The sequence below is a fragment of the Ceratotherium simum genome, chromosome 22 (genome assembly GCF_057802395.1).
Source record: "Ceratotherium simum simum isolate JZ-2026a chromosome 22, ASM5780239v1, whole genome shotgun sequence".
NCBI classification, from domain to species: Eukaryota; Metazoa; Chordata; class Mammalia; order Perissodactyla; family Rhinocerotidae; genus Ceratotherium; species Ceratotherium simum.
The window spans coordinates 11,472,794-11,487,536 of record NC_141921.1 but is presented as its reverse complement, the minus strand read 5'-3'; the positions used below and the strand labels follow the sequence as shown (position 1 = coordinate 11,487,536).

General features: G+C 40.2%; 1 protein-coding gene across 1 annotated transcript in view; it reads right to left on the bottom strand.

The window, feature by feature from the left end:
- LOC101398306 (cytochrome P450 4X1-like) overlaps positions 1-13,824 on the bottom strand; it is a 42,179-nt gene extending 28,355 nt beyond the window's left edge. Inside the window, 4 exon segments of the mRNA XM_087445989.1 lie at positions 166-293; positions 1,358-1,402; positions 2,574-2,715; positions 13,648-13,824. Of these exon segments, the coding sequence (XP_087302115.1) occupies positions 166-293; positions 1,358-1,402; positions 2,574-2,715; positions 13,648-13,824 (492 nt within the window).
- Between the last annotated feature and the right edge of the window lie 919 nt (positions 13,825-14,743).

The window sequence follows — 14,743 nt, the reverse complement described above, 5'->3', positions numbered from 1 at the left end:
GCAAAGGTTTACATAGACACCTATTGCTCAGTGGGTACTTGTACACTCATTAATTTCTAGAAATCATCCTCCTTTGACTCTCACTACCCACTAAGCATATGTCCAATCCATTCCCTGTTGGAAGCATTCTGCAACACAACAGAGCACTTCTGTCCCTTCACTTACCAGCATTGTGCTCACAGAATGGGCCATCACCTCGACATATGATTTCAAGATGTTAAAATTGAATCCAGGAGTTAGTAGGCTACAGTGCTGGAACCACTTGGGTCCATCGAGACTCACCAGTCCTTTTCCTTGAGAAATAAAAGGCACACAACCTCATGCCACTTTATTAGATGAGATGAGGATGGAGAGGTGAGGAACACAGACGTCATGGAGCAACCGCGACACACAGGTAGTCATGACATGGTGGATTATCAAAGTAGTGCTCATCTATTAAGATTGAGCTGAGTTTTGGGGCCAGCCCGGTGGCGCAAGCAGTTAAGTGTGCACGCTCCGCTGCAGCAGCCCAGGGTTCGCCGGTTCAGATCCCGGGCCCACACCGATGCACTGCTTGGCAAGCCAGGGGCAGCGTCCCATATAAAGTGGAGGAAGATGCGCATGGATGTTAGCCCAGGGCCAGTCTTCCTCAGCAAAAAAAGAGGAGGATTAGCAGATGTTAGCACAGGGATGATCATCCTCACACACAAAAAAAAAAAAAACATTGAGCTGAGTTTGATGCTTACATCTGGAATGGATGTATTTAGTATTGTGAGAAAGACCCCAAGTTTCAAAGCCTGATGAGAGTGTTAATCCTGAAATCCCCAGTTACTACCTTTGTAATATAGTCATGTGTCGCTTAACGATGGGGATACACTCTGAAAAATGTGTTGTTAGGTGATTTCGTGGATGTGCGAACATCACAGAGTGTACTTACACAAATCTAGATGGTACAGCCTACTACACACTTAGGCTATAAGGTACTAATATTATGAGACCACCATCATGTATGTCGTCCATCATTGACTGAAATGTCGTTATGCAGAGCATAACTGTAATGAAGCCACTTAACCTTCCTGAGGCTTGGTTTTCTCAATGATAAAGTATGATAATAAACATCTACTTCACTCTATCGCTGTGCACATTAAATGAAGGTGTATACATAAGGCACCTAGTCTGGTCTCTAGCTCAAAGTAGACACAACAAATATGCATCTCCTCTCCACTCCAAACCAATCCATGAACTATACCGGGAACACAAAATTCACAAGGAATTAACGCTTTTGTGAATTCCGATTTGAGTTTCTTTGGAATGCTCTCCCATGGAAACGGGACTTAAGTGAGAGAGTGGGGTACCCCTCTCCTTTGCACATACATACCAAGACACGGAATCAAAACCTTGTACAGGTTCTTGGACTTGAGATCTGCAGAGTGAAGCAGAGGAAACAGGAGACAGCATTAGAGGAAAGTAACCAGTCACAGCTGGTGAAGGTTCTCTTCATTTGCCTGCACCAACCACAAACAGTGAGCAAAAGGGGGCCCAGGGCTCACTCCCTGCAGCCCTTGGCAGGCCCAGGGAAACCCCAAGTCTTGGTTCAGGAACCAGAGAACAGCAAGCCCATGAGACAGACAGGTACACAAACCCAGATTCTTCTCTTGTTTACACGTCCTCCAACAGACACAGAGATTGCCCAAGGGTCGCAAGTTTCCAGAACAGGACTTGGGGCAATGTATCATATCCTTTTCGAAAAGCAAGTCAACTCTTAGAGCAGGGGCGGCAGACACCAGAGAGTGAGGCACTAATGCCTCCTGGGGTTCTCGGGAACTCTCACTGGACGTGCTTTACAGCTCTTGGCCTTTAAGAGGTGAGCTTGAGACAAATCAGCTGGGGGATGGGGAAACATGGAGACTTTCAGGGAAAGGCTGTTTTCCTTTATTAGGTTTTACTAAGAGGAATGGAGACAAGAGCACAGGAAAGAAAGATGAGAACATCAGACCTTAGTTTTACAGAGTTCATGGAGCGAAAACTGGACATTTTAATTTTGTGCTATGAGATAATCCACCGTGGAAGCCTTGGAAAAGGGTTGGATGGGAGAGTCAGATGACCTGTGCCCCAAGAGGGAACACAGTTGAGAAATGGGCAGAAAACAAAAACAAAATCTGGACCACAATCAAGAGGGTAGACTGGTAAATTAATGACCTGGCACTCAGGTTCAGGTACTGAACAGCAGAGGCAGAGCCAATTCTGAATCCCCTGAAGATTTCTGCTCAAGAAAGGGCTGGGGGTGGGGAGTGTTGCTGACACAGAACACACAAAAGCAAGAGAGGCCAAGGAAGCCCCTGGTGATCTGGTGGTGTCACCTGGGCTCTAAGATACACTGACCTAAAAGGGCCCATGAGAGCCTGAATTAGACGAGGGGGCTGGGGAACATGGGACCCCCTTCAGGATTGGTGGGAAACCTCCCCACCCTTTCTCCACTGTCTCTTAAAGGCCCAATAGAGGCCTCTGCTGCAGAATTCCTTTAGAATCCTGCCTGTAGGCTGTGCATATAACTCCTGGGAGGATTAGCTTCCTGAGATTCCCTCTTTTCTTACCTGTTCTGCTCAGAAATGTCTTTGCATAGTCTGGGTCATAGATATAGAAAACTGCCTGGAAGGGCCCAACCCAGCAAGGAAAGGCACAAGGGTATTTTTCAACAAGTTCCTCAAGCTTCTCCATTTTACCATCCTGAAGTAACTGCAGTGAAAAAAGTGAAGGAAATTAGAGAGGCCAACCAGTCTGGACTCATCCCCTCTTACAGGCACAAACTGAGCTCAGGGCCTAGACTGAAATCGCACAGGCAGAAGGGCCCAATCCTTTTTCTGGAAGTGGCTGAACCGCTTTCCTTGGGATTTCTAAGCTTGGGATATAATTTTCTAAACAAGGTTAGCGTATTTATTTTCTCACTATAAATACATGTTGTATCCCCAGACCAAGTCACTATCAAACGACATATACCGTGAGCTGTTTTCCCAACAGAGAGGGTGGAGTGAGCAGAGTCACACACTCTGTCTCACCACCAACGTCACACACTTAGATTAGAAGTGGAGTCTGGAAGATGAAAAAGTTCTTTTTTCCTATGTGGGAAGCAAACTGTTAGTAGATTGACATGGCCCACCATCCAGCTGACCACACCATTCCCTCTGTCTATTTATTGATGAGTGATTCTTTCTCATGACTTAATAGTAAACACTTCTTTCTAAAAACCTGCCAACACCATCTACAAAGAAAATCCAACTTTTTCCCTTATGACAGTAAAAGGCTCATTTATACAGGTGTGTGAAGCTTGAAGCAAACTCAAATACAAAACTCTCAGCTTCCAACCTTTATAAATCAGTACAAATACTACCATCAGAAATGAACTTTTTGCCTTGACAAGCAGATTACTAATGTGTCATTTAAGCAGTTCCTCCTCTAAATCACTGACAATGAGACTCATTTACATTCGCTTCTTGTATAAAGTGGGGGGTGGGGAGGCACCCGTATGTGTGTGTCTGAGTGTATGTGTTTGACCGGGTGTACGTGTGTGTCTGGGTGTACGTGTGTGTCTGGGTGTATGTGTGTGGGTGCATGTGTGTGTCTGGGTGTATGTGTTTGTATTGTATGTCTGGGTGTATTGTGTCTAAGCATATGTGTGTGGGGGGGTGTATCTGTGTGTCTGGATGTACGTGTGTGGGTGTATGCGTGTGTCTGGGGGTACGTGTGTATCTGTGTGTATGTGTGTATCTGGGTGTACGTGTGTGGCTGTGTGTGTGTGTCTGACTGTATGTGCATGTCTGGGTGTACGTGTGTGGGTGTATGTGTTTGTCTGGCTGTATGTGTGTGTCTGGATGTATGTGTGTCTAAGTGTATGTGTGTGTGGGTGTATGTGTGTGTCTGGGTGTACATGTGTCTGGATGTATATGTGTTTCTGGGTGTGCCTACACATTTGAGCATGATCGTGGGGGTCCTGACTTGCAAAGAAAGCTTAAGGCTGTCAAGTTCTTTCTTGTGTGACCAGTCACACAGGATTTGCCCTGTGACTGTTTGTTCCTACCCTGAGAAGGGTGTTTCCACCTCAGAAGAGATGGAAAACTTTAGCTCCCAATTTCCTCTGTTACCAGCTAGCCCCTCTAAGCCATGAAGTGCTCCCTGCATAGTTTAGGGCCCCTAAAATGTTGAGACTCTTGACAGCTAATTCCTGAAGTGCTACAGACTTTTTGCTCCCATTCCCACAACCAAGCCAGTGATAAGTGCCCAGTGATGACCCAAGCAGTGTTTCCCAACAATGTGAATATTTATTCATCTGCAAGCAATAAACAGACGAGAATTTATTAAGTGCCTATTATATGTGCCATAGAGATTCAGATAAATATAAGACAGGCAAGATCTTTGCCCTCGTGGAAATTATAGCCTCATATGAAGATTATTTCTTTAGGTTAGACATTGTCAGGGATACCCTCAGCCACAAGCATTTGGTTATACTTTTAGTAACTTATGTGTGGACAAAAAGGACAGAAAGCTACTGTGAATCTTGTAATTTATGAGTTTATATTTCTTCACCCACAGCAACATCTAAATACATTTGAAAATACATATTACACATATTTAGGAAATGGTCAGAAATATTCGGAAAATGCTTAGTACCCAGAGAAACAGCACCTCTTCCTACACACCTTATCTTATGCATCTCTTCCATCTGGATGTTCATCTATAACCTGAAGTTATATATGAGTGTTAAATTAAATTAAATTTCAGAACACCAGAGGCAAAGTAAAGACGTTACAACTGCTAGACAGGAAGAGCAAAGGGTCAAATAACAAGTATTAAGAACGAGAAAGGTGAGAGGATTCTGGAAAGATGGCAGACTAGGAAGTACCAGTATTCTGTCTCCCCACCTAGACAACTATTGCACTGGCAGAATCTGTCTGATGTACCTATTTTGGAACTCTGGAGTTGAAGCCTTGAAACTTTCAAGGGGAAGGCTTAGACTGTAAATTGTGGATAATTTTGGTCAATTTCAGCTCTTTGCACAGTAGCAGCTACCCATTCCCCACCTCTAGGCCTTTGGCAAGCAGCTGCAAGTGTTCCCAGAGCAGCTTGCAGATAGCTTGTGGGAGCCAGAGGAACAAAAAGACCCTGTCCTCCAAATATTGGGAATCTGTCCTCTGATTACTGCTTGCTTCCTCTGTCACAGAGGTGCAGACAAAAAGGCCAGTGGCCATTGTTGTTGCACCTCCCCTCATTGTTGCAAGCCCCTCCCACTCTGGCTGAAGGGACTTCCAGGGGATTTACGGTTGGTGACTTTTTCCCCCATCACTTTTCTCTTTTTTCCCTTTTGAGAGCCAGACATTGAAGACTAGAACATTCAAAAGCAACTGTACATATGGGTAAAATTAGAAAGTGACCGCACATGCCCAAGGAAAGGTATAGATCCAGAAAAGACCCTCAAATACATTAAGTTTACACCTCATGCTGATCCTTGGCATACAGAGAGCCTCAAACAACTAAAAACAAAAAAAAGCAAACCCTGGGGAAGGGGGAGAATCTGATTTCCAGAGTTATCATATCATTAGATTGAAATGTCCAGCTTTCAACAAAGAATCACAAGGCATACAAAGAAAAAGGAAAATATAGCCCATATAAAGGAAAAAATTAAATCAACAGAAACTGTCCCTGAAAAAGACCTTGTGGCAGCACTACTAGACAAAGACTTTAAAATAACTGTCTTATAGATGTTCAAAGAACTAAAGCAAGATGTGGAGAAAGTCAAGAAAAAGATGTATGAACAAAATGGAAATATCATTAAAGAGATAGAAAACCTAAAAAGAAACCAAAAAGAAATGCTGGAGATGAAAAGTACAATAACTGAAATAAAAAACTCACTAGGGGGATTCAAAGGTAGATATGCTCAGAGCAAAGAGAGAATCAATGAACTTGAAGATAGAACAATGGAAATTATTGAGTCTGAGGAACAGAAAGAAAAATGATTGAAGAAAAGTGAACAGAGCCTAAGGGACCTATGGGACACCATCAAGCAGACCAACCTACAGTCCCAGAAGGAGAAGAGAGAGGAGAAAGGAATAGAGAGAATATTTGAAGAAATAATGGCTAAAAACTTCCCAAATTTGATGAGAGACATGAATATAAACATCTAACAAGCTCAGTGAACTCCAAGTAAGATGAACTCAAAGGGATCCACACTGAGTCATATTATAATCAAACTTTTGAAAGACAAAGACAAAAAGAGAATCTTGAAACCAGCAAGAATTCTTTCTTGCTCATTACATACAAGGGATCCTCAATAAGATTATCAGTAGATTACTCATCAGAAACTTTCGAAGACAGAAGACAGTGGGCTGATATATTCCAAGTGCTCACAGAAAAAAAAACCCTGTCAACCAAGTGTCCTATAATCTGGCAAAACTGTCCTTCAAAAGTGAGGGGGAAATTAAGACATTCTCTGATAGACAAAAGCTAAGGGAGCTTATACCACTAGACTTGCCCTGCAAGAAATGCTCAAAGGAGTCCTGCAGGATGAAATGAAAGGACACTAGACAGTAACTCAAAGCCATATGAAGAAATAAAGATCTCACTAAAGGTAAATACATTGGCAGTTATAAAAGCTAATATTATTGTAACAATGGTTTGTAACCCTACTTTTTTTTTCTACATGATTTTAGAGACTAATGCATTTAAAAGAATTATTAGTTTAGGTTTGGGGCTACAACATATAAAGATATAATTTTATGACATCAACAACTAAAATGGGTGGGGACAGAGTTGTAAAGGAGCAGAGTTTTTGTATGTTATTGAAGTTAAGCTGATATAATTCCAAATTAGTGTGTTATAACTTTAGGATATTAAATGTAATCCCCATGGTAACCACAAAGAAAATAGCTATAGAATATACATAAAAGAAAATAAGAAAGGAATTTAAATATTTCAGTACAAAAAATCAACTAAACACAAAAGAAGATAGTAATGCAGGAAATGAGGGACAAAAAAAAAGCTACAAAGCATATAGAAAACAAATAGCAAAAAGACAAAGAAAGTCCCTCCTTATCAGTAATTACTTTAAAAGTAAATGGATTAAACTCTCAAATCAAAACACAGAGATTGACATAATGTATTTTAAAAAAACATAATCCAACTATATGCTGTCTACAAGACTCATTTGGAATCTAAAGACGTAATTAGATTAAAAGTGAAAGGATGGAAAGAGATATTCCATGCAAATAGAAACCAAAAGAGAGCAGGGGTGGCTATATTAATATCAGACAAAGTATACTTTAAATCAAAAAAGGTTACAGAGACAAAAAGGACATTATATACTGAAAAAAAGTTCAATACAAGAAGATAGAACAATTATACATTTTTTGCACCTAATGACAGACCATCAAAATATATGAAGCAGAAGCTGACAGAACTGAAGAAAGAAATAGGCAGTTCTACAATAATTGTTGGGGATTTCAACACCCCATTTTCAATAATGGATAGAACAATCATACAGAAGTTAAGTGAGCAAACAGAGGACCTAAACAACACAATAAAGCAACTAGATCTAACAGACATATACAGAACACTCTACCCAACAACAGTGGCATACATATTCTTTTCAAGTGCATATGGGACATTTTCCAGGATAAACCATACATTAGGCCACAAATTAATTCTCAGTAGATTTTAAAAGATAGATATCATGCAAAATATCTTCTCCGACCACAAAGAGATGAAGTTAGAAATCAATAACAAGGAAAATGGAAAAATTCACAAATTTGTGGAAATTAAACACAATCTTACACAACCAATAGATCAAAGAATAAGTCACAAGGGAAATAAGAAAATACTTAGAGATGAATGAAAATGAAAATACAACATACCAAAATTTAAGGAACACAGAAAAGGCAGTAAAGGGGGAAATGTATAGCTACAAATACTTACATTAAGAAATAAGAAAGATCTCAAATCAACAAACTAACTTTACAACTTAAGGAACTCGAAAAAGAAAAACAAAACTAAACCCAAAGCTAGCAAAAGGAAGGAAAAAATAATGATTAGAGCAGAGATAAACAAAATAAAGAATAGAGAAAACCAATGAAACCAAAAATTGGTTCTTTGAAAAGATAACAAAATCTACATATCTTTAGCTAGATGGACTAAGAAAAAAAGAGAGAAGACTCTTCTTTTTTTTTTTCTTTTTTCTGAAGAAGATTAGCCCTGAGCTAACATCTGTTGACAATCTTCCTCTTTTTGCTTGAGGAAGATTTGCCCAGAGCTAATATCTATGCTGATCTTCCTCTATTTTGTATGTGGGTCGCCACCACAGCATGGCCACCAACAAGTGGTGTAGGTCCACACCCAGGAACTGAACCCAGGCCACTGAAGTGCAGCATGCCACAGAGCTAGCCCAAGACTCTTCTTTCTTAAATGACTAAAATCAGAAATGAAATTGGGGACATTACTACTGATTCTACAGAAATAAAAAGGATTATAAGAGAGTACTATGAACAACTGAATACCAACAAATTGGATGAAATGGACAAATTCCTAGAACACAAAACCCACCAACACTAAATCACAAAGAAATAGAAAATCTGAATAGACCGATAAGTAATAGGGAATTGAATTAGTAATCAAAAATCTCCCAACAAAGAGATGCCTTGGACCTGATGGCTTCACTGGTGAATTCTACCAAACATTTAAAGAAGAACTAATACCAATCCTTCTCAAAATTTTCCAAAATATTGAAGAAGAGGGAACATTTCCTAACTCATTCTGTTAGGCCAAAGTCAGACAAAGTCACTACAAAAAAAGAAAACTACAGATCGATATCCCTTATGAACACTGATGCAAAAATCCTCAGCAAAATACTAGGAAACTGAATTCAGCAGCATATTAAAAGAATTATATACCATGACCAAGTGGGATTTATCCCTGGAAAGCAAGGATGCTTCAACACATGAAAATCAATCAATATAATACACCACATTAACAGAATGAAGGAAAAAAAACCTCATGATTATCTCAATTGATACAGAAAAAGCATTTGACAAAATTCAACACTCCCTCATGATAAAAAAACATGCAAGAAACTAGGAATAGAAGGAAACTACCTCAACATTATAAAAGTCATATATGAAAAACCCACAATGAACATCACACTCAATGGTAAAAGATTAAAAGATTTTCCTCTAAAATAAGGAACAAGGCAAGAATGCCCATTTTTGCCACTTCTATTCAACATAGTACTAGAAGTTGTAGCCAGTGCAATTAGGCAAGAAAAAGAAATAGAAGGCATCCAAATTGGAAAAGAAGAAGTAAAATTATCTCTCTTCACAGATATTATGATCTTATATGTAGAAAACCCTAAAGATTCCACCAAAAAACCCTGTTATAACTATTAAATGAATTCAGCAAAGTATAGGATACAAAGTCAGTTGTATTTCTACACTAAAATGTAGAAAACCTACATTTCTACACAAAAACCAGTTGCATTTCTATACACTAACAATGAACAATCTGAAAAGAAAATTACAAAACAAATACATTTACAATAGCATCAAAAAGAATAAAATACTTAGAAGGTGAAACCAAGTATTGGAAAACCAAGTATTTCCAACCAATGAGGTGAAAGACATGTACAGTGAAAACTACAAAACATTGCTGAAAGAAATTTAAAAAGATATAAATAAATAGAAACATATCCCATGTTCATGGATTGGAAGACTTAATATTGGTAAGATGTCTATATTACCCAAAGCAATCTACAGATTCACTGTAATCCCTGTCAAAATCCCAATGATGTGTTTTACACAAATAGAAAAATCTATCCTAAAATTCATATGGAATATCAAAGGACCTTGAATAGCCAAAACAATCTTCAGTAAGAACAACAAAGCTGGAAGACTCACATTTCCTGATTCCAAACTTACTACAAAGCTACAGGAATCAAAACAGCATGGTTCTGGCATGAATACAGACATATAGACAAATGTAATGGAATAAAAAGCCCAGAAATAAACCCTCTGATATATAGTCAAATGATTTTTGACAAAGGCACCAGGACCATTCAATGAGGAAAGGACAGTCTTTTCAACAAATGGTGCTGGGGAAACTGAATATCCACATGCAACAGAATGAAGTTGGACCCTTCATATACAAAAGGAACTCAAAATAGATCAAAGACCTAAATGTAAGACCTAAAACTATAGAAGAAAACATAGGGCAAAAGCTTTACAACATTGTATCTGGCAATGATTTCTTCAATAAGACACCAAAGGCACAAGCAAAAAAGAAAAAAATAGACAAACTGGAGTTCATGAAAATTAAAAAATTTTGTGCATGAAAAGATAATATCAACAGAGTAAAAAGGCAACCCACAGAATGGGAGAAAATATTTGCCAATCATATATCTGATAAGGGATTAATACCTAGAATTTATAGAGAACTGCTAAAATTCAACAACAAAAAACAAACAACCTGATTCAAAAATGGGCAAAGGACTTAAATAGACATTTCTCCAAAGAAGATATAAAAATGGCATTGAACACATGAAAAGATGCTCAATATCACTGATCACTAGGAAAATGCAAATCATAATTACAAGACACTACCTCACACCCATTAGGATGGCTACTATCAAAAAAAAAACAGACAATAACAAGTATTGGTGAGGATGTGGAGAAATTGGAACGCCTGTGCACTTTTGGTGGAAATGTAAAATGGTACTGCCACTATGGAAAACAGTATGGTGTTTTCTCGAAAAATTAAAAATAGAATTACCATATGATCCAGCAATTCCACTTCTGGGTATATATCTAAAAGAATAGAAAGCAGGGTCTCAAAGAGATATTTGTACACCTATGTTCACAATAGCTAAAATGTGGACACAAGCCACTGTCCATCAATGGATGAATGGATAAACAAAATGTGGTATATATATTCAATGGAATATTAGCCTTAAAAAGGAAGGAAAGTCTGACATATGCTATAATATAGATAAACCTTGAGGACTTATGCTAAGTGAAATAATCTAGTCACAAAAAGATAAATACCACATAACTCCACTTATATGAAATACTTAGAGTAGTCAAAATCATAGAGACAAAATAGACTGATGGTTACCAGGGGCTGAGGAGAGGCAGAAATGGGGAGTTATTGTTTAATGGATATAGAGTTTCAGTTTTACAAGATGAAAATAGCTACAGAGTTGGATGGTATTGATAGTTGCACAACATTATAAATGCATTTAATATCACTGAACTGTACACTTTAAAAAATGGTTAATATGATAAATTTTATGTTGTCTGTATTTTACCACAATAAAAAAGTTGGGAAAAAATCAGAAAGGTATCAGAATTTTCAACAGGTATCCTGAAAGCTAGAAAACAATGGAACAATGTCTTCAAAGTTCTGAGAGAAAATTATTTCCAAAGTATAATTTTATACTCAGCCAAACTATCATTCAAGTTTGACATTATAATAAAGACATTTACAGCCATTCAAGAGCTCAAAAAATTCACCTGACATTCCTTCACTCATTCTCAAGAAGCTACCCATAAAAATTATGAAATAAATCAAGAACAAAAGAAGACAGCATAGGGCCGGCCCCGTGGCTTGGTGGTTAAGTGAGCGCGCTCCACTGCTGGCGACCCGGGTTCGGATCCCGGGCTCACACCGACGCGCTGCTTCTCCGGCCATGCTGAGGCCGCGTCCCACATACAGCAACTAGAAGGATGTGCAGCTATGACACACAACTATCTACTGGGGCTTTGGGGGGAAAAAATAAATAAATAAAATCTTTAAAAAAAAAAAAAGAAAAATAGCCAACGGCTTTCTAAAAAAAAAACTATGTTTTAAAGAAGACAGCATATCCAGGAGACAGGAGATGTGACACAGGACAGCACAACATCTGTGTATCAGGTCTAGAGACCAACCAGTCCAGACTGGAACAGGGGAAGTCTGCAGAAGAAATGCCTCCAGAAAAGCATATGGATGGACAGATTGTTTGATATGCTTGAATATTTGGAAATACTATTGAGACGTGTTTGACAGATCTATTAAAGCCATTTGTAAAAAAAAAAAAATAGTGATAGATATGGAAAAACTAAGCATATGAGAAAAGGAGGAAGTTAATAACACCATGGGGGAAAAAAAGCTCTATGCAAAAAGGAACAAAATCAACCATTAGGTCAGTGGCAAGTAACATTTACATAATCAAAAAATATAAAGACTAGTTTTTCTATTTAACAAAAAAATACAATATAACTATACTGGGACAGTAAAAGATGAGGTGCAAGTGATTACTCATCATGAGGTAGTTAATAAATGGATATCTAAAATTACTAAATTAAGAAGTGCAACACAGAGCCAGCCCTGACCGCCTAGTGGTTAAAGTTCGGCGCTCTCACCACTTCGGCAGCCCGGGTTTGTTTCCTGGTCATGGAACCACACCACCCGTCTGTCAGCAGCCATGCTCTGGCAGTGGCTCACCCAGCAGAACTAGAAGGACTTACAACTAGGATATACAACCATGCACTGGGGCTTTGGGGAGGGGAAAAAGAAGAGGAAGATTGGCAACAGATGTTAGCTCAGGGCCAATCTTTCCCTGCAAAAAATAAAAAGATATGCAACATAGTAATATTACTTTACAAGTAAGGATGTAAATAAACAGATGAAGACTTGAAAGCAGTTGCCTTAGGGAAGAGAACTAGGAGTAGGGGAGACAGAGGATCACTTAGCAGCTCTGCTGGGAACACACTCCCCACCCCACTCACCCTTTACCACTCTGCTCAGCCTTTCAGACTTTCCTTCCTCCTTTAGGTAGAGATATGTACTTCCCTCCAAGATCCCCTTATCCCTAGGCCTCTGTCAAAGCACTCATTACCCTGTATTTTCATTTTCTCTCTGTGGTCTAAATATGCATCTGACTTGGGCCCCCTGAGAGCAGGCACCTGTCTCCTCCTTGTAATCCCATCACCTATCACACACTTGCCACTCAAAGTTGGTTGAATGACTAAAACAAGGAATCAGGGGTGTGAGTGAAGTGAGAACAGCAGAAACCAAAAGCTCAGGGTCTCCCTCTACTTGACAAATTTCATGTAGTCAATATTTTTTGAGTGATTGGCTGGGGCTGCTCCCTACTTCTCAAGAATCTTAGGAAAAGAAAGTTAATTTTCTCTGGTTGGAATGGACTAAGGGTGGCAACTATTGCGTCCAATTTTGCATATTTTCTGCAATTAATAAGTGTTACTCAGGATAACATACTATTTTTTAGCAATATATGTGGAAGGCTTTTTAAAATGCAATACAAATAAGTGCAATATAAATAAAATGCATCTATATGCAAGAGATTGATGAAGCAATTAGACACAGACCTGAGTTACACCACGCTTTCTTTTTCTGTGTTCTGTCTCTTTAAATAACCCCCTCCCAGCTCCCCAAGATTCCTCTCTAATGGCTCCAGGGTGTTTCCCTTTCCCTGTAGGGCTGTGAGGGAGCAAGTCTGGCGTAAGGAAAAGATGCCCAGAGCCACACGCTGGGCTCGAGAGGTCTGTGCAGGTCGGAGGAATGGGAGGAAGGGAAGGAAGCAGCCGCCCCTCCCCGCCCAATTTCCAGCATCCTCCTTCTCCTCTCCCTTCCATCTACCTTCCGGTGCCCGTAGAACCAGTGGGTGGGGGGCGCGGGGAAGGGGCGCAGGTCTCGTAGCAGCCGCTGCCTCCGCAGGTAGAGCTTGATGGCCTGCATCAGTCCCAGGGCCAGACAGAACACGAAAGCCAGGTAAAAGGGCCGCGCCCAGCGCGTCTCCAGCCAGGAGGACTCCATCGCTGTGCGCCGCGCGGATTGCCGGCAGTCTGCGCGGCCGAGGAGAGCGGGAGCGTTCTCGAGCCCCGCGCTTGGGAGGATCACCCAGCCCACCCGTCTCTGTGGCCTCCGGGAAGATCGAAGAGGAAGAAGGAAGAGCGGTGGGAAGGGCAGCTCGGGCTCCGCCGGAGGAGGCAGGAGCGAGTTCCCGGATTTCTAAGCCTGTCTCAACTGATGCAAACCTTCATTCGGGACGACTTCTTGTGCCCTCCTGGAGTGTCACACGTCATGTGTGACAGTTTTCAGTCGCAGGAGGTCTGAAATTAGGTTTTGAAATAATGCCAGGGCTGAGGTCATTGTTTCTCTTTTTTGCCACAAACAAATAGTAAACTGCTATACAAAAAACTTTCTTTCCTACTCTGAAATTCCATGAAAACCCACAGGGGTCTGGGGGCTGGTGGTGGGCATGTATGATCATTATACATACACAGTGTGGCCTGTCCAGTGGTGTGCTGGTAAATGTTTCACAACTGGTTCTTGCTCTGTTTTCTAGCGTTTACCAATGTCCACCACCTCCTGTTTCAAGCTGCCAACAAAGGACACTGAACGCTGCATGGGAAGAGATGAGAAATAGCATACCATTACATAGTATTTCCACCATACATACAATCAGGGCACGCTACATAATCTGTGGATCCCAGCGCAAAATGAAAATGCGAGGCCCTTGTTAAAAATGTATTAACAGTTTCAAGATGATAATGGCAGAGTGTTCAACCAGGCATTCACCCTTCTGAGTGCAGGGCCCTGTGTGACTGCTCAGGCCCATGCCCATGGAGCCAGCCCTGGTTACAAGAGACGTAAATAACCTCAAGAGCATAGATGGTAGTAAAATAATTAGAAAGTAATGACTTCTTAGTATTTATTACCTAGTGGGTGGTGA